Source organism: Monopterus albus, unplaced genomic scaffold (assembly GCF_001952655.1).
Source record: "Monopterus albus unplaced genomic scaffold, M_albus_1.0 scaffold6.1, whole genome shotgun sequence".
NCBI classification, from domain to species: Eukaryota; Metazoa; Chordata; class Actinopteri; order Synbranchiformes; family Synbranchidae; genus Monopterus; species Monopterus albus.
Window position 1 is genome coordinate 1,973,306 of NW_018127886.1, and position 20,381 is coordinate 1,993,686.

The window sequence follows — 20,381 nt, forward strand, 5'->3', positions numbered from 1 at the left end:
GAGAGAGCAGCCTGGGGAAGAGAGAGAGAGGGGTGGTGGGGGCAGCCAGTGAGCCACATATGGAAGTGATTCTGTAATTACTGCAAATCTGTGAGCTCCAAAGGAAAGATCTTCTTTTCCATGCCTCCTTTCCTGCACATAAAACCACCCTTGTGAGAAAACTGGGCATTAAAAACTGCACAGGAAACATGAAAAAGACAACATTTTGATTTGCTTTTGCGTTCTGGCATGTGGGGGTGCCAGATACAGACACACTATTAGTTTAGGTTTAGGGTAGTATGTTGAGTTTTTAATGCAAATCTGCTTTTGCTTTTTCTCTACTAATCATGAAGCTAATTCCTCAAAGTCCACTGGAAACTGTCTGCATTCTTTGCTCACTAGCTTTTCTTTTCTGAGTTTAATCAGCTGTACTAGGAGCTAATCTAAAACAAACTAGAAGGTTCAGTCTGGAATAAACTTAAGCCATCACCACACACCCAACTGGCATCATTCGCACGAAAAATACATTCAATAAGGTGTGCGAAGCAGAGGGTCCAGTTAGGGGATGGGTGACACACTTTCCAGACAGTGATGAAGACTGTGTTTTCAGCCTCAGGCAAAGCAGTGCTTTGCAGGTGCGCATGTTGGCAGCGACTTCTGCTCTGCTCAGTCCGCCAACAGTCTTGGCAGGCTGTAATTAACTCGTACCCTGCCATAACGCGTTCTCACGATGAGTGCCTGTCTTACACGGATACAGTAAACACACACCCGGACTGAGCTACGTTTGTTCTTAGACGCATCCAACTAACCAAGGCAGATGGTTTATGTAAACACAAAAATCCTACCTTCTTCGCCTAGAGTAGTGTATGCCCCGGCTTCAAAGACGAGCACATTCTCCCAGAAGTTTGAAATAATAAATAATAAATGTCAAACGCCCGCAAGCCGAAGTTTTCTGTGAAGGAGACAAAGCAAAGTCATGGAAAGTCTTCAGAGAAATCCTCTATTACAACACAGAAGCCTGTAAAGATCAAACCCTTTCGGTCTTACACTTCAGATATCACTTAGATCACCTCCGTTTGTTGCCAATCCGTCACTGTGCCCCGGCAGCGCAGGGGCGTCGATGGGCGCTACCGTGCGTGAAGATTTCTGACACTGTGACTCTCCCTAGTGATGGAAAGGAGAACTGCAGCGCACAACCTCTGTGCACGAGATGAGATGGAACCCACAACAAAGAACCCAATAAATACCCAAGTATGAAAATTACGACATATGTGACTAAATCAATATGTATTTGTATGAGTAAATAAACACTCGCTCTGCTCTGTTTGTTTGTGAAGAGTTCAATGATTTTATTAGTCATATTATAACTATAATGATCATATTAGTCATTTTCTAGTAATCATTCACTTTTTAGGCTCCTCATTTTGAACATGTCCATACAGTGCTTCACCTCTGAGTAAGAGAATCATCTGTAGAAATTAAATGACTGTTGGTTTAAGTAATTAAAACAGCGTATTACATTCATTAGGCCTACTAGATAGATAGATAGATAGATAGATAGATAGTGTCGTTAGTGTCGATTTCATGAATCGCCACTGGGGGGCGCTTTCCACAAGCTGTGTATATTTGGCCCTTCATGTTCAGAGACATTCAAAAGGCTACAGAAACTGATTGTTACATTCTCTTCTTCTTGATCTCTGGTGTTATGACCTCTTGTTGAGCAAACGTATTTTAAACTTAAGCAAAATGTGTGTTAAAACATTTTTGTATCTCGCCCTCAAACACACGTTATTGACCTATTTTTAAAAACGCGGAAATAACCAGGCTTGTGGAAATACTCAAAACAAGATTTACATTTTTCAAAGATTTAAATTTTGATCGAAGCGGAGTGTTTGCATACACTTTGCTTCTACAGCATGTTGTTTATGGGTCACTGAACATCACAGTTTCCTTTAGCACACGGGCTTTCAACTTGGAACGGCTGTGTTTACCATCCGTTCAGAGCTTGTCAGAGAACAAGCAGTCACGGTGAGCCACGCCTATTGTCCATGTGCTACATCCTCCAATTTCACCATCCCTCCGCGGCACACGCTCCGTATTTTGCATAAAATGTGTATCAGTAGAGCAGCGCTTTCCCCTGCACATGCAGAGCGCACATGTAGCTGTGGCTTTACTGAACATATACCGCGGTCGAATAAGCGCATCAAAATCCCCTCAGCTCCAGATCTCCGCCAATGAAAATGCAGGAAAGCGTGAAGGCGAGAGAGTGAGAGAGAGGACTCCGCGAAATACAAAGAGTGAGCAAAATCCCAGTACACAAGTTGGAACGAACGGAAAGGCGGTCACAATTCCTACTCACCTGCAAACGTGATTGGTATGGGTGTTTGTATCAGTGGGTGTGTATGTCATGCCTGACACTCCCGGATATGCCGACTCGACTGGCTTTGAATTCATGAGAATCGTCTAATCTGTGCTTGTGCAACATCACAAGCGCTCGAGTCGAGGCGCACTATCCAGTGAGCAGAAGGCGTCCAGGTGTCTTCGAGGAGACCAGCCTATCACCTCTGTCAGGGAAGAACTGGGCACTGCGAGAAACATCTGTCTACACTTTAACGGGGGAAAAACCACACGCACTGGACATTTCCATCACTGCTTCCCATTTGTGCGCTCCATGGAGCAGGTGTTTTACGCAAAAAGTGTTTCTTGACCTTCTCACCTGTCTTCAAAAGACTTTTGCACCAGTCTAGTTTTAGACACAGACCTCTGCTTCAAGTTTGTTTAAAGTCGTCAACATCAACCAGAGAAATGGATAACAGCCCTGGTGGAGGTAAGATTAACTTTACCGTGATGTTTGACATCCCTCCCCATTTTCATAGCAACGTTGATCATGGCATAAGAGTCGTAACTGATTAACGGGTCATTGTTTCATTCATGTTGTCGCCAACGATCAATACACTAAAGCAATCTGTGTCTAAACCTAAAATAAACCTAACACTACCATAGTAAAGCTTTGATTAACGTAATGCATAGAATAATTTTTATTATTCATTCTATTTGAATGATCATGTAAACCACTTCTCAAAGCTCAGATGTCTAATATGTGCATAACTGCAATTGTGTACGTTCTCGTGACGTGTACCAGTGCATGGAATATCACTTTCTATATGTTATATGCTACTAAAATACAGAGTTGAGTAATTTTATAGCCTAGGACGTTCATGCACGAGTTCCCTCTTTTGCCTTATATTCACTTAAACATGTTTCCAAGCTTAACAAAATGTAACTGTAAAATTTAACGAATAATCAAAAAGTCACTGCGCAGCCTTCACTGACTTCAGCGGACTGTGGTGCTATTGACAGCGAACAGCGTCATATGGTTGTAGTGTGACTAGCCACTTCCTGGTTCTCTCCATGAAAACAAACTCACGTGGAGCTACAGTACACTAGCTTTCACTGTAATCATAATCTGTCTCAAGTGCACACTTTAACTCACGGGTAACGATGAAACTCTAGGGTAAAAGGCGTGTTTGTTTCTGTTATCACTGCCATTACTGAAGTGCATGCTGCATAAAAGTTGATAACTGCAGGACCTCCATCTGTTAAGTGGCATTGGCAGTTTTCTCAAAGGTGCTTTCGCTCCTAATTGATGGTGAATCATTTACAACGGTGACGGTCACGTTCCGGTACAGGTGATGGACGCACTTTGTGCTCCGTCAACACGTTACTCTCAAGGCAGCACTTTAAACCCACTCATCGGGTTACGACTTTCAATTTATGCTTCTAAAATGGGTCGGTCTTTCCACGTTATAAGCAGGGCAGTTAAATGTGTAATCAAAGATAACAGCTGTAGTATTCGTCTGCTGATAACGACTGCGCGCTGGTCTGTTCTGTTGGTGTTTTATTGGGGTTTGGAGGAGGTGTTTGTGCGTATGAGTGAGGACTGGAGGTTTTGAGTTGGCGATTTCAAGGTTTTATTTATTTGTTGATTTGCATATTTTGCAGTTTATATAATTTCTTTTTTTTTGTAATTATCACCATGTTTTAACTTTACATAAGCCTGTTTCCTGTCATCCATCTAAATGTAAGTGAGCACTGTGAACTGGGTTCACTGACCTTTAATATTTGGTTCAGGTTATTGGAATGTAGGCTACATGACTTCATTTCACTCATGAGCTGAGTGTGATCTAAACAAAGCTTTATAAACATCACCATAACCTGGCAAAATATGGCAGCAATGGGGGCTGTAAGCCTCATAAAGTCCAGCAGATAAAACGAGAACGTGCATGTGTGTGTATATTTGGATGGCTATCTTTGTGAGGTGAAAACATTTTCACCAGTCCTTACACAACCTTTCAGGGCTGTTTAACATTTAGACTTGGTTTTAAAATGAAAGGTAGAATAGGGTAAAGGGCTAGGAAATGCATTATGTCAATAAGTGTCTTCATGAGGACAAAACAAATGTGTGTGTGTGTGTGTGTGTGTGTGTGTGTGTGTGTTCACCTGCAGAAATGACTGGGTTGTGCGGTTAGGGGCGGCCCAATAGGGGCCACATGCAGATGCATAGTGTCATAACAGCAGCCCATATTCCCTAAACCCTTAAAAACACAACATAGGGGTGTTCTGGACACGTTTTAGCATTGCTTAAATAATTGCAAATTTTAGAAAAACAAAAATTAAATGTTTGAAAATGGATCTTCAATATCTTTATGTGCAAATAGTCAGACATGCATTATGGAATACTCGCCAGGTACAACCTTGACCTCAAGTCAAAGATTAACTGGGGGTCAGTAAGTGCCAGGTAGTTTGTCTTTCTTGAAACCACCATTAATTTACTCAGTTATAACAGTATTAGATCACATTTAGTGAAATGATGTACATATGCAGACAGGTGCCTGAACAGCTGACTTTCCCCTCAGCTTCATGCACTGTATACTGTTCCTAAAACTCCCTTTGACACTCCCCTGGTGGTCGTTTGCTGAATTATTCTCACCATGACGACTCAAACTACCTGTCTTCAAAATATACGAGCGATTAAAATGAAATTAAAAAGGAAACCCCCAAACAGGTAGCCACAAAAAATCTCTTTTTTTAGCATCACTCCGTCTCGGAATGGAAGAAACTGAGGCTGCAGCTGACCAGTGTTACACATGAACCTTTTTTACATTCAACAATAGAGAGTTTAAGAAAACAACTAAATTGAGTATCGGGTGCAATATACAATTCATTAGAAATGAAGTGCATGTTATCAACTTTTGCATTTATTAACAGTAGAAATGTGGGTCTGTCACCATGCAGCCCTTGGCTGACAGGGCAGGCGGTGCTGCTGATGGGGCACAGTCAGGCCACCCCGGCGCATAGAATCCTGCTCCATTTAATTTGACTCTTTAATTATAAGCCCCGGGCGTACTGTAGAGACTCTGGCTCCTGACTGCAGCGCAGCTTCAAGTCCAAAAGCCTCCTCACGTGGCTTCCCTTGCAGAGCCCCGTGCGACGCGTGAGATACCCAGGCCCGCCTCCCGCCGCTTCCCCGCTCTCACGGACGCCTCTGTGGTGAGGCCGCCTGTGGTGATGGTGATGGTGAGGGAGAGCCTGGTCAGTGGGTCACCGATTTCATGCCTTCACTTTTCTCTCTCGTCACGTTTTCCTGCCTCATGCGCCTTTTGCGTGTTTGAAATATTGGTTTTATCTGAATCAGAGCCCTTGCAGTGAAGATGACTCGATTTTGATTCAGCAATATCTGTCCCCAGCTCATCGGTTCAGGGAGCGCACCCGCAGTGGGTGCGCTTCAGCTGGAATTTGACCCTGTTCAGACCGGTTTGACAGAGCTGGTGTACCAGACATGAAGCCATTTTATCCACAACAGCCTTAAAACCCAGGATAGGGGCTGTTAGAGTAAATCTCAAAGCATAGTGTGACAACTGCCTGAGCTGTGTTGCAGCATCAAAGATGCCACAGACACGTAGACGCAATTCTATCAAGTTCCTGTGATATTGACCTACTTACACAGAGTAAATGAAGTCTGCTACACACACTCAAGTAGTACACACAGACTGACCGTGTTCAAGAGCACACAATAAATTTTTCCTGGCCATAGTTTGCATTGCCTATAACCCACATGATTTAATGCAGCATAATAAACATACTTTATACCAGAAGTAAAGACAAACACTGTGGTGACTCTCTCTCCATGTCCTGCTTTATAAGGTAAACCTATGAAAGTAGGAGATTAGGACAAAAGAAAAAAGAATAAAGTAGCTGTGGCGCCTGTGTTGTACTTACTGCTCACGTTTCTCTGCCTGCCTCCAGTCTCGGGCAGATTAGCACCTGCATGGGTAAAATGGGCAGTGAGGACTGACTGACCCTTTGACTAGTGCTGTCTGCAGTGACCTACATTGCAACTTTCTTGTTCACAGTGTCACTGTGTGCATGACAAGCCTGTTTACCTATGCGGGAAATCCCATAAAAGATACTGAAAAAACACGTGACAAACCTGCACAGGCTGGATTTTGCTGTTGATCGGCAGGTAACCTGTCTATTGATGACTGCTGTAGCATTGTGCAAATTCCTGCAATTTTGGTAATAAAGAGGCCTAATAATGCTATATTTTCCCTAAACCAAGAGGACAGGTGACAACCAATGCCTTCTCTGAGCACAGGTGGAGATAACGTTGTGAGCACAGTGGCTCTAGGGGTCATTCATAAACAGGACTTGTGAGTCTTCAGGTGGACATGTGTTTGGGTGGAGTGGAGCTGGGTTGGACTTTCTGCATTATAAGCTCAGGAGGAGGTGAGGCTCAGGTCTGCACTGCTGGGATGAGTCAACAATTCCACCAACACAGTACTGGCTGAGGGACTGTCAAAACATTTGAGCTAAACAAATACCTTGTGGCAAAGGGCAGCACAGCAACACAGGGGCAGGCCTGCTGCACTTACGGTTGATTTCCATGAGCTAGACTGAGTTTGTTAGACCACTGTGGTCTAGTATTGCATGGATTTTCTTATCCTTACTAAGGGAACTTCTCTGTTGCATGTGAAAGCCAGTCATAAACACAGTTTAAAACTGGACCAATATTTGTTTTACGTTTAATATTTACCTTAACCTGCAAATAATTCATTCTGAACGTCTCTCTGCTGCACTCTACTGTACACTGAGTATAGAATATAGGCTACATTGCAGCAGTTGAGTCTATTAAATTGAGACTTTTCCTTTGCAAAAACGTGACTCACATTCTCCCACCGTTGCTGGCGCATGAACAGCAGCAGTTGAGAGTTGGTGTCCCCTCACGCCCGGGGAGCTTCCCGGTCAGCGCATGTTTATAAACACCGACCTGACTTAGGACTGTTATATTACTGCACGAGACTGCGGATTTGGTTCGTGCAGTAACCGTGTCAGGAGTCCGTGCATGTGAGGTGTCGGTCAGGTGTCGTGCTGTTAGCTGGCGCTGGGCACGGTGCCAAGGGAGCGAGCCTTTTATTGGAGCAGAGGAAGCAGCAGACCGGGCCCTGCAGACACGTGAGGCCGTGTCTCAGCTCGTCCACAGCGCATGACTACAAGTCCGAGAGAGAGAGTGCAAAGGAAGCGAAACCGAACAGCCACGACTCAGGGAATATGAACATTCAACATACTTATATGGTGCATTTATAAATACTGCATTAGCACGACCAGGGATTTATTGACACAAATAGAGCTTCGTTGGTATTTCTAGTGGAAGCCTGCCTGCTTTGTTGCTGCGCTACCAGCAGTATTTTTAGCGTCCACTTTATCTTCGTAAACGCACCATTTATGCCTATTACCCTTCGGACGAGGGAACGACGCTGCAAACTCTCAGAGCTGAAGTTGTGCAACATTACATCACAGCACATTCACGTCGTAGAGAACGGTTTCTAAGGAAATGGCTATGGTCGCCTTAATTATATTACTGTATTTAATTCGGCCAACAATTTACAATAGGCTACATGTTTGCATACAAAAATATATGCCACTCCTTATCAATATCAGGATGACACTGTAGCTTGAACTCAAATCTGAATCACCTGACCACAAACTCTCAGCTCAGACGTCTGTCTTCCACTCTCTCCCTTTGTCTGTAGGAGGTGGAGGCGTCATCCTGTATGCAGGCTCCTCTGGCAGTGCCAGTCCCAGCCCTGGCAGCCCCTCCAGCGGGTACCAGACACAATCTCCTTCTTCACACTCCCAGCCCTCATCTCCAGAGGAGGTTACTTTCACAGAGATTGGGGTGCTGAAACAGAGGGCAGCTGCATGCACCACCCCATCCTCCAAACTGGTATTCCAGTTCCCAGAGGTCTACAATCGCCCCTCTGTAGCAGCCACTCCACAGCATACCTATGCACACCCCATCACAGGAAAGAGGCCATGCGGGCTCCCAGGAACTTTCACCAGTTAGTGTTTCCTCACTAAATATTCATTGAATATTTATACAGTGATCCAGGTTTTTGCAGTTTATCTAACTGTTTGGTCTCCCTGCCGCAGAGACAGGTGGAATGGTCCTGCTTTGCAAAGTCTGTGGAGACATCGCGTCTGGGTTTCACTACGGAGTCCATGCATGTGAAGGTTGCAAGGTAAGTCCCAGATCAGAGACACCTTGCGGAATGCTTCAACAATGTGATACTTTTTGTGCAACAGTTTCATGAAATATATATCAATTTTGTTTCAGGGTTTTTTCCGTCGCAGCATCCAGCAGAACATCAACTACAAGATGTGTGTGAAGAATGAGAACTGCCTGATCATGCGCATGAACCGCAACAGGTGCCAGCACTGCCGCTTCAAGAAATGCCTCTCTGTTGGCATGTCAAGAGATGGTGAGACATCCTGACACATTTTAAATGAGGCCCTCATGCACTTCTGCCAGAATGCCACAGTGCTCTGATGAGCACTGACACAGTACTGATATGTAGGCGTGTGTGAAAAATGTTATGTGGAAAGTATTTTAAGGTCATCATGCCAGTAGCTCAGTGACTCACTCTGTCAGCAAACCTGCACCTGCCTTGCCCTGCTACTGCGTTGCTGCAGTGCCAAAGATTGCCATATGGCCTAGAATCACTCTCTTAAGTTTCTAAGTGTCTTTCCTGTGCCCTTTGCAGCATCCTCCTACAATACTGTTACCTCTGTGATCTAGTTCAGTTTAGCCCCTCCTCCACCCTGTACCCACCGTGTTCCCTCAGCTTGCTTACATCTCCCCCATAGACAATGATTTATGAGAAGCGGAGCCTTGAAGTCCCCAAAGCTATCTATCATTTGGAAAACTGCAGCAAACACAAGAATTATTTTAGGAAATCAGAACAGGGTCAACTTGATTACCAGTGCCCATAGAACACCCTTACAGCAATTAATGAGGGATAGAGCAAAAAATTAAGCAAGGGATGCAGAAAACAGCCAATCGTTGTGACAGAATTTATCAGGCATGACACTCACATCACCTAGTTTCAGCTCTGATAGCTGAACATTGATTGATCACCTATCACCACAGATGAAGAAAATACTGTAGTTGGGTTGACCTAGAAAAACAACACAGCATTGGACCCATAGCGCACTCATGCATCATGACCTACTTGGTATAGTTTTCCTGTCTTCTTCCTCTCAGTATGGTTTCTGCATATCTCCACCCTCCAGTACTAACTCACATTGCCAAATGTAGTAAAGAGGTTAGTGTTATTTCTGCATGTGCTTGACACTTCTGGTGCACAGAGAAAATGGCGTGGCAAAATGCAACTCAATAAAAGAACAAACAGTGAGGTCGACCCTCTTAGAAGGGATTTTTCGAAAGTACCACAACCTAGAAACCCCTTTTTAGCTATCCTTCAACCATTATGAAAACAGGAAAACCGCATGCAACTGCCTGCAGCCCACAATAAATTTTACATCCTGATTTCACACCAACCAGCTGTGTGACATTGGCTCTGCAATATAGGCAAATATTTAGCATGATGGCACACTTTTCCCCTGTAACCAGTGCAACAGCTCATCAGTCTGCATTTGCTTCTTTTTAATGAAGATGAAAGAGATTAATCACATGCCGTGTTACTGGCTCCATCCTCATTAAAGGACCCTGCAGGCTGTGAACCGATTACTGTAAATTTGGTAAACACAGCAGCATCTACTGTGCATCTTATAAGCCAAATAAATCACCTTACACACAACACACACAGCAGCATGTGTTTATATAAATTAGTTGTGTTTAACATGTGGGAATAATGGTACCTTGCTTTACAGTTATCATTGTTACCATACATATTTTCTGCCACAAACAAAAATCAAGTTTGCTATACTTGCCAAATCTTGGAAGCTGTACCACTTCAGCTTCTCTGTTTCATCTAACTCTAATGTGCACACACAGACATACACACCTCCCATGCGCACAGACTCTCACTCTCTCTCATGTCAGTCCTTTTCATGTACTCAGTACTGTCTCCTGAACTCAAGTGTGTGATTCAAGCCCACTTCTTTCATCCTTGTCCGTCATGAGCCGAGTGCCAGTGACATCATGCTCACATTGCCCCACTGCCCTATTTACAAATGGAGGAAGGAGAAAGGGTGGATAGAGGCAAGGATGAGGCAGATGGTAGCAGGGGATCTACAAATAGCTTCTTCAGCTGATGGTTAGTGTGGGAAATGGGATGGAGGTATAGATGAGGAGAGGGAAGGTTTCTCCCCACAACTTAGGTCATTGTCATTGAAATCACTCAACCCTTTCTTATGCCTTTGATGTGTGGTGTAAGAGAAGATGTAGTAGGTAACTGTTTACGTATGCTAAGCTGTAATTTATAGCCAATATAAGTTACACAAGCAGTCCTGTGTTTTATAAATAGCATCACTGTATAGGTAGGATGTACATGCCTTTTGGTCTTAAAGAAATTCTTTTGTTGTGGTTGTCACTGGCGTGCTTGTCATGTTATCACAATGAATGGAGTCTGATCTTTCGTCACCGCTTGTGTCTTCCCTAGCTGTGCGTTTTGGCCGCATCCCTAAGAGAGAGAAGCAGCGCCTTCTGGATGAGATGCAGAGCTACATGAACAGCCTAAATGAGTCGGCTGCCTTGGACATGGACTCACCTTCAGTGAGAGACACTCCCCCCAGTCCAGAAGATGGCAATTCAAAAGAGGCCATTGGGGCCATCTCCAGAGCCTATCGTGACATCTTCACCAGCAACCGCAGCAGCAGCAGCCGAGAGAGAGCAGCCAAGAGCATCAGCACCAACAACAACAACATAACTCCTTTTTCTCAGGATGCAAATTTTCCACAAGTTTCATTTCACCCCACCTCAGCCCAGAATTATCAGTCTTGTCCTGCTGCCACTCTATACCCCATGAGCCCTAATAACAGCCAACCTACATTCCACAATGTGGACAACAATCGTTGCACCTACTTAGTGTCCACAAATCAGAATCGTAACCAGTCTAACAGTACAACACCTCAAAGGGACAGCCCTGCCGGTCAAAACTGTTTTCATAATGCAGGAAGTGCCACAGATCAGCCTACCCGCCAATGGAAATTAGCTCCAGGAGCTAAAGTACTGGTAAGTGCAGGAAGCACACTAAAAAATAGATTGAGACTCCCACATTATAGCATGTTTGTTCAACAATTTGTGACTCTTTCTGTGTCTTTTGTATTTCTCTAAGGCCTGTCCTCTAAATGCATGCCCTTTATCAGGGGCAGAGCGTACAAGTCAGGAGATCTGGGAATCCTTCTCTCAATGTTTCACTCCTGCTGTCAAGGAGGTGGTAGATTTTGCCAAGGGCATCCCAGGATTTCAAGAGCTTAGTCAACAAGACCAGGTCATGCTGCTCAAATCAGGCACCTTTCAGGTAATGATACATTTCAAATTGTTAATATTGCATATAATAAAATAAAAATGTTACCGCTTCTAAGTTTGGTCTAAGTAATTGTCTCAAAAAGTCGTGTTCCTCTTTTTTTTTTTTGTTACTTGTGTGTTTAGGTTCTGATGGTGAGGTTTTGCAGCTTGTTCAATGCTAAAGAACGTATGGTGACCTTCTTAAATGGCCAAACTTATCCCCTCTCCACCCTGCGGGCTTTGGGCATGGGCTCTCTGCTGGATGCAGTGTTTGAGTTCAGCGAGAAGTTGGGCTCCCTGGGGCTAGAGCCTGATGAAATGGCCCTCTTCATGGCTGTTGTGCTGGTCTCTGCAGGTGAGACAGGGACATTATTTACCTTATCCTCAATAGGAAAACAGTAAGCTGCAGAGCATTAATGTAGTAAGTGTGTCTGTCAACCACTAACTGGCTTCTGTGCTTCTCAGATCGCTCTGGCATCTCGGACATGCTGGCTGTAGAGCAGCTCCAGGAGGGTCTGATTCGTGCTCTACGGTCACTGATCACCCGGCGTCGCCCAGATGACACCACCCTCTTCCCCAAACTCCTCCTGCGCCTGCCAGACCTGTGCACCCTCAACAATCTGCACTCTGACAAATTGTTGGCCTTTCGTATTGATCCTTGAGCAAGCTACTTGTCCACAGAACGCGCAAACTATTTTAGACAGAAATACACAATAGAGCACACACACATTCTCTTCCAAGGAACTGTGCAATCTGAGGAGTGTTGTTAGAGGGATAAATGAGGACAGTAGTGAGCACATTTTGGATTCACTATTGATCTTCATGGCCTGTTTTTGAGACAAATACACATACATTTGCAAACTGTTCTATACTCATTAACCTCAACACCTCTTGAGAGACACTGTTGCAGAAAAAAGAAATTGTGTAGAGTTACTGTTACCATTTTGGACAGATCATTTGTGTGTTTGCTCATGATATCCACAGTACTTCAGAATAAAAGCCAATTCACTTCTGTTTATTCCTTCACTTGTACAGAATCAACAGGCCATCACTAAGCAGCACCTGAAAGATGGATATTGTTGATCCAAACAGTTATTATTTAGGGACAGTTATTGATGATTGACCAAGTTGATTTATGTTGAAGAGAGAAGGAACCTGTAAATAATGCATACTGAAATCTGAAATATTAAGGTAATTGTGCATCACTGTTTCACAGACATACCATCTGTATTAGTAATAGAATGAGACCACTATTTTAATTTGTCACTTGTACACAGTAGGATGCATTCTGTCTTACTATTTTGCCTAATCTTCCAGAAAACATTTGGCACAGCTTGGGTTTGAATATGTCATCTTCATAGTCAAGGGCATTTTATATGACTCCACAAAAACAGGTCTGCATATATCATATATTGGGTTTTGTTGTTTATTTTTGTTGCTGTAAATATGATATTACTCCAATGTCAATGTATCAATGACTGAAGTGATATAATGGATCGGACAGATATGTTTGGTGTAAAGGAGAATATATTACCCTTCCTATACTAGATGGAGGTTTGGCCATGCCAAGGGGGCATTTAGTAGGGCATACTATATGTAGTAGGGATTCTCAGATGACTTAGACACACTTCCTGCTATCCAATGATGTAACCAACCAGCATAATCCCTGAAATCACCAGCACCCCTCCCATCACCATGCACCCATCCTTTGCCCCCAATGTTTGTCATACAAACACAAGAAGTTTTTGTTTTGGGTGAGAGATCTTGTTTGATTGGTCCTCTCACTGTTTGATAATGGGTAATTACACATCTTGTATATTTTGTAAATCTTTCTTCCTATATAGAAATGATAGAATGATATAAAGTTCAAATTATGTATTACTCTGCTCGCTGTCATTGTTTTGTGTCAAATTAGGCAGTAAATGAACAGCAAAGAACACAAGCTGTGTATTTAGGCCTACATAGATCGCATACAACTGAAAATTACATGTTTTACAATTACAAGATTATACTCTGTGTGCAGCTAGTGTGCATGATAGAGTACTTATAAGGATGAGCGTGTCCATAGACAGTATATAGTTCATTGCCATTGTATACACACAATGTACATTATTGTAGTCGGTGTGTCTATTACAAAGCAAAACTACAAAGCATTTTCAGGAACTACTTAATTCAAATAACTAGCTACTAGTAAATAAATACACTCCAACCTTAAGACTGGATTGTCACAATGGTCATAATTCTAAATATATATAAATATATATATTTGAAATGGCATTGTTACTAGTCACAATATGAGTTGTGGATATCTGTACTGATATTTTTACCAGTGACATTGTATTTTGGATACACGCTTCAGGACAAGCGGTATAAATAATGGATGGCTTATAAATATCTGGATTTTTTTTTTTTTATAGACTATCTGAAATTTAAATTATGACTAGTAAGTTAGCAACTAAATTGTAGATATCTAAAATGGGAGTTTTTCACAGTAACAGTTCTATTTCAGATATCCAAAATGACTACTCTAGATATCAAAAATAACGCGGTAGATATGTGAAATATTCTTTTTGACAATGAAAGTCTGAATTACAGATATCTACATTACATATGCAAAGAACTGCTTGCCATAAGGTTTGGAAACATGCAACAACTTTCTCCTATTCCTTCGGCTCTATTATTGCAACACACTCCAGCCCAGCAGGTGGCGGTAATGCATCTTAAATTGGCTTGCAAACCGCCAATAAACATCATAAGAAGGGGAAGAAGAACTTCCTCCTGCCACATACTTTTTTTTTCTTTACTTTATTAAGGCATATGACAGTAGTTATATATAAGTAAATAGATCAGAAAGAAGAGGACTATAACATAAAATAAAGAACATAAAAACAAGAACAACATCGAAGCAGACAATGTGAACATGAAACTTTTAGGCCAGGGGGTGACTTAATGGGTTAAGTTAAGTAAAAACATTCAGGGAAGTACATATATTACAAATTTTGATAGCTTTTTTATTTTCGCTCTTCAGGATGGAAGAGAAATATTTTTTAATTTCGCATAACAGGGCAGGGAAGAAGGGTTTATATTTAGAGAATTTGCATTTGTGAATATAAAATTTTGCCATGAGTAGAATAAAGTTAATTAAATGTAGCTTGTCACTTTCCTTTCTATTATTGCTATACAGACCAAATAAAACATGTCCCCATTTCACAGCAAGGGAATAATGAATTTTGGAGGTGATGAATACAGAGATATTCTGCCATAAATCATAACAAAATGGACAATCCCAAAATAAATTAACAGTAGTTTCTTCTGAGGAATTACAGAAAACACACGATGTATTAATAGACATATTAAATCTTGTAAGATAATGAGCAGATGGGTAAAATCTAATTTAAAGGAGACCTCTCTTATTTTATTACTGATCATATATTTAAAAGGCAATAACATTCTCCTGCCGCATACTGTCGATACTCCTATTGCAGGAAATCCAAAAACAAAGCAGGGCTGCCACCTAGCGTTAGTAGTAAAAATAGACTCCACATCCCGGAAGTGAATGGTGTGTTTGCATTGATGTTTGCTACTAAAGGCACACTTGGCCTGCTGTAGTTATTACCTAGTTACGTTTCATGTTGTCATCTTTTATGTCGTTTCACTACTATGGGACCAGTGTCAAACGCCCCGGTAAGATATATCACAAGGTATGGTACAATCGGAACGATTCTCAAGTTAGAACGAAGTTATCTTAGGAGCAGGTTAGCTTGTAGGCTAGTGTTGCAATATAACCTTTATCATCCAGTTAACTTCTCACGTGAGTGGTATCAAAAAGATACGTGTTTAAATCAGATATAGTCTACGTAATGGCTTATTCGGTTTTTGCTGAGAAGCTGAATTTATAAAAGTAGAACTTGTTAGCTTAGCTAGCTATCAATAAATATGTCGATCATGAGTTGTTTACTGTGCGGCAACGCAAACGTTCTCCTGCCACGTTGTAAGTGACGATTCCGGTAGTTATAGGGAACGTTAAGTGAGTTTTCCTAAACAGGTCGAGCTCAAAAACCACTTGATTTGTCAAATTAGATTAACACAGAGAGGACGTTTCACACTTATTAAACTTGTATTCTAAACACTAAAGGGCAATTTCACTCCCAAGGGTTTATTCAGACCAGGTCTAGTAAAAAAAAAAAAAAACAACTAAGGTTTTAATGTGGAATCTAACTCAAGTATTCTTCAATTTATGTGTACTGAATTTTTAACCTTGTGTACCCACAGGTGCTGATAAACAGAAGGAAAAGAGCTGAAAACACCACAAGACTTCAGGTTTGACCTCAAGTGGGTGCAGTTTATCACACCATGTTGGTGACAGCGTATCTTGCCATCATCTTCCTGCTTGTCCTGTGTGTTGGCTTGGAACTCACAGCACGCCGCCTCACTCCACCTCAGCCTACTCCTACGGCTGTGGCCAACCCCGCCTTCCGTCGCTTTCAGAGTGTATTCCTCCGTGCATACCTTTTGGCTTTGTGGGCAGACTGGCTCCAGGGTCCTTACCTCTACAAACTTTACCGGCACTACAGCTTCCTGGAATCCCAAATAGCCATTTTATATGTGTGTGGCCTGGCCTCTTGTGTTCTGTTTGCTCCTTTTTCAGGCTGGCTCCCCCAAGCCTTGGGCCGTAGACAGACATGTCTTCTCTTTTGCCTGTCCTACTCTGCATGTTGTCTTACCAAGCTGTCCACTGACTATTTTGTTTTGATTGTGGGCCGTGTCTTGGGAGGTCTGTCCACATCCCTGCTGGCCACCACATTTGAAGCCTGGTATGTGCACCGACATGTAGATGTCTACGATTTTCCCAAGGATTGGATCCCCAGCACCTTCGCTAAAGCTGCTACCTGGAACCATGGGCTCGCTGTGGGAGCAGGGCTGGTGGCTAACTTACTGGCTGAGTGGCTGCACCTGGGGCCGGTGGCGCCCTTTCTCCTGGCTGTCCCCTGCCTGGCATGTTGTGGCTGGGTTGTGCTGACAGACTGGGGCAAGGATGAAACTCAAGGAGGTGCTGAAGGAGACAAACAGACGCTGCTTCTTGGCACTTCAAATGGAGGTGTGACCCGTTTGTCTGTAAAAGCCCGGTTCTCACGCAGCTGCCATGAGGGTCTGCGCTGCCTGCTTTCAGACAAGAGAGTCATGCTCCTGGGTGGAGTGCAGGCTCTGTTTGAAAGTGTTCTCTACATTTTTGTTTTCCTCTGGACCCCAGTATTGGACCCTCATGGGCCTCCTTTAGGAATAGTTTTCTCTTGCTTGATGGCTGCCAGTATGGCTGGGTTCTTTTTCTACCCCCTGCACTCGCTACCGTCTACAGCCCGCACATCTGCTCTGCCTGGCTGTGCTGATGGCCTTCTTCTCTTTCTTCATGCTGACTTTCTCCACTGCCCCAGGCCAGCCTAGACCTCATGAATCATTTCTGGCCTTCCTGCTGCTGGAGCTAGCCTGTGGCCTCTACTTCCCTGCAGTCAGCTTCCTCCAGGGCAGGGTGGTCGCAGAGGACAAGCGGGCTGGTGTCCTGGCCTGGTTCCGGCTGCCTCTACACCTGCTGGCCTGCCTACTGCTGTTGACCCTCCACAAAGAGGTATCAGGAACAGGTGGAGGGGAGGGTGGCAGCGGAACCAGACACATGTTTGGAGGCTGTGCAGTCATGATGCTCGCAGCTTTGATGGCTGTCATCAGTCTGTTCGCTCTGGGCAGAAACGATACAGACCTTAGACTGGAGGGAACCAGAGCGGAGGGGGAGATGTACTGAGGAGATGGACCAAAGATCCTGTTATGCTTGATTGGTTTTAAATGCATTATGACAGTTTTGCATAACTGAATGTAGAAACCTCATGTGACCTACTGGAACAGTCAGAAGTCTACATTTTTTCAAATGTATCACTGTAAGAAATGAGTCAAAAAGGAGTATTTTGGTCAATTAAAATTAAAGTACATTTCCATTTTTATATGTTTACCTTGTTCCTTGAATAGACCCTTGGGAAACTTTTGTTAATCTTGTGTGTCAGGGGATGCTTTGATAACATGGACAAATCTCTTCATTTACCAAGTAAATTGCTGGAACTCTTGTCCAAAATTCCTGCATCATTCTTATAATTCCACAAAGCATGTTATTGCTCAGTGTGTCCACCTTTTAAGGGGGATGGGGATGAGCTACCTGTCAATAGCGCCAGTGGCATCAGTAATGATGAAGTGTCATTATGTCAGACATGAAAAGACATGAATTTAGAGAATGAATATCCAAAACAATAAGGTCATGACTAGCATGCAGACCTGTATCTAAATGTCATGTCTTAAAATACCTTGATACTTTTATTTTTGTATGCTGTTTTTTTTTCCACCATCTGTGTACATTTATGAAAAAGATTAACTTACAACAGGTCAGTTTTTCTTTGTTCTATCTGCACTGCGTGAAGGGTATTTTCTTTTTAATTGTCCTAACATGTTCTCTTCTCTACTGTTTTAAATAAAGGTGTACATATTGTATATAATGTGTTTCTTTTGTTAGGGGAAGTCTGTTAGTGTTTTATTTATTTAATTCACAATTTAGACTACAATATGGGTTAATTTTTAAGGTTATAACTGTAAATTGTTGACCTTTACTGAAAAAAAACACTTGTTTCAGGTAGTTCAAGGTGACAATTTAAATTAACAGGAAACATTTTAATTTACATTGATTTTGTAAATCTAGAAATTTCACACTGTTGTAGGCCCTGCAATCCCCCTCTCCTGCTTTTTTACTGCAGACCATATTTCCAGATTGCTCTGGACCTCTTTACTCATAGAGCATCATGCAGACATCCATCCTCCCCATTTTCTCTGATGTGGTACAGTCCCAGCTTTTCTCTATGGGACAGCCTCACCAGGATGCTGCTAGAACGTCCTTCTGTGGCTGAGGGGGGGTATCTGCACAACTCTTAAACGTGTTGTTTTGGGATTACATCACTACATCGTCAGAGGGTGCTCAGTCTGAGAAAGCAAGAAGAGCAGTATCAGTCTCCAAATGCCATTGATCCTTAGACTGCAAGAGCTACAGTTACAAGAAAGGAGACACTAGAGCTCCATTGACTGGTTGGCATACAGAACAAGACAACTTTCTGCTGGGCGACAGACAGGCATCATGACACAGGGAAAGGTATGGGCTTGTGCCATTTTAGTCTGCTCCATAACTACAACAGTAGAATCTAGCTTATTATGTAACAGCCAGCTGATATGCTACCGCTACCCTCTCTGTTTAGTCTCACTAATGTCAAATGCTTGATGGCAAACAGGCCATTGAGTTGCGAATACCACCAGAGCTAGTCATTATAACGACACATGGCTTTAACATAAAGTGGTTTATCAAGGACGCCACATGATCACAGTCATATTATATCAATAACTGGGATTTTCCCACAAACTCTTGCGTAAAAAAAACGGCAGTTTCTACTCAAATTTGGCAAATTTCTCTTTCGACTTGGAAGTACCGTTCAGTCTGTTGGCTAAATCTGTGTCATAGATAATCTATATTTATCGATTAGAATAATTAGCTTATACTAAGTAGGCCATGTTAGGAAAAAAACATCATGTCAAACAGGTTAGTTTCCACTACGATTGTTTTGGATGAAGAAATAGCCGAACAGACATGTTTTGAATGGCCACTCAGAAGACCGCTGTTATTTTATCAAATAGGCCTGCACACATATATCAAGTACGCACTCGCGTAACCGTGCGTCGCTGTGTAAAGAACGGATGTTTGTCAGACTGTTGGCAAATCGAAGTCTCTATTGGGACATTTCCCAGTGTGACAAACATGAGTCATGTTCTTCCAGCCATGGTAATGCTCCACGGGGTAAATTAGATGATAAAACTGGCAAAATACTGGCTGCAAAGCTTTGTCGTAAGGTGATCACGAGTAATAGGTGTCAATTTACACCACTGGACACATTCTCACTTCCGATCCAAACAGGAAGTTAAAAGGCAAACTAATGGAGTCTGAGCACATGGACTACATGGTCAATAGGCTCCATGACAGGGTCAATATCTCCTCAAGTACCCAGCAACCAGCCTGGGTTCGATTAGGCTAGTGATTGAAAGAAGATTAATTTGTATCAAGTGATAGGATAATTGATTAAAGGTTTAAGTAGACCTAATTCTTTTTCTACAAAAGAAGATTTGATAAAATACAACTTTAAAATAAGTGCCAATATTAGGCTAACTAAAATATTGACGGTTTTAAAAAGGGTCAGCAGAGGATCTGCATAGTCAATATTGTACTGAAGTGGTACAGATTTCTAATAAATTTGAGATTAATCAAGTGTTATGTGGTTTGGGGGTGTTGGACCCAGTTCTTTTCACCACGTTAACTGAGAGACGAGGCAGTCCAAGTAACTTCAAAACAGTGCTGATTTATTCAATGAACACAGGTAAAATTAACATTACACGCTCAGGAGTCTTTGCACCTCCAACATGCACGCAGGCAGCTGGTAGATGAAAAGCCCTGAACCATAACAGGCCTATACATTATATCACCTCGGGCTAACCCCATACTACACAGGAACGTCAAACCATG

At 42.6% G+C, this 20,381-nt stretch overlaps 4 protein-coding genes across 5 annotated transcripts in view; 3 read left to right on the forward strand and 1 right to left on the reverse strand.

The window, feature by feature from the left end:
• The window catches only part of rarga (retinoic acid receptor gamma a), a 39,930-nt gene extending 38,889 nt beyond the window's left edge, over positions 1-1,041 (reverse strand). For both annotated transcript variants that reach the window (XM_020617868.1, XM_020617874.1), the window contains exons 1-2: positions 1,027-1,041; positions 825-931 (exon numbers count right to left, since the gene is read on the reverse strand). The gene's annotated coding sequence lies outside the window, so the exon portion shown is untranslated. The remainder of the gene's footprint in view (positions 1-824; positions 932-1,026) is intronic.
• A 1,050-nt stretch (positions 1,042-2,091) lies between these two features.
• On the forward strand, positions 2,092-13,894 carry LOC109970345 (nuclear receptor subfamily 1 group D member 1-like). Its single transcript, XM_020617850.1, has 8 exons — positions 2,092-2,806; positions 8,070-8,378; positions 8,470-8,558; positions 8,654-8,798; positions 10,941-11,512; positions 11,616-11,801; positions 11,933-12,143; positions 12,254-13,894. Exons 1-8 carry the CDS (start codon positions 2,785-2,787, stop codon positions 12,448-12,450), a joined length of 1,731 nt encoding a protein of 576 aa, XP_020473506.1. The 5' UTR covers positions 2,092-2,784; the 3' UTR covers positions 12,451-13,894.
• Positions 13,895-15,267: 1,373 nt separating this feature from the next.
• On the forward strand, positions 15,268-17,713 carry mfsd5 (major facilitator superfamily domain containing 5). Its single transcript, XM_020614697.1, is given in 3 exon segments — positions 15,268-15,489; positions 16,061-17,124; positions 17,126-17,713. Coding segments are annotated over 2 exon segments (1,440 nt in total). The 5' UTR covers positions 15,268-15,489; positions 16,061-16,141; the 3' UTR covers positions 17,583-17,713.
• Positions 17,714-18,731: 1,018 nt separating this feature from the next.
• LOC109968445 (protein lifeguard 2) overlaps positions 18,732-20,381 on the forward strand; it is a 7,200-nt gene continuing 5,550 nt past the window's right edge. The window contains exon 1 of the mRNA XM_020614721.1: positions 18,732-18,965. Within this exon, the coding sequence (XP_020470377.1) occupies positions 18,951-18,965 (15 nt within the window). The 5' untranslated portion in view covers positions 18,732-18,950. The remainder of the gene's footprint in view (positions 18,966-20,381) is intronic.

Bases quoted from the DNA above. Each gene is read 5' to 3' on its own strand.
- LOC109970345 (XM_020617850.1), top strand. From the start codon at position 2,785: ATGGATAACAGCCCTGGTGGAG. The intron at 11,513-11,615 runs GTAAGTGCAGGA...TATTTCTCTAAG, and splicing joins CTCCAGGAGCTAAAGTACTG to GCCTGTCCTCTAAATGCATG. The intron at 11,802-11,932 runs GTAATGATACAT...TTGTGTGTTTAG, and splicing joins TCAAATCAGGCACCTTTCAG to GTTCTGATGGTGAGGTTTTG.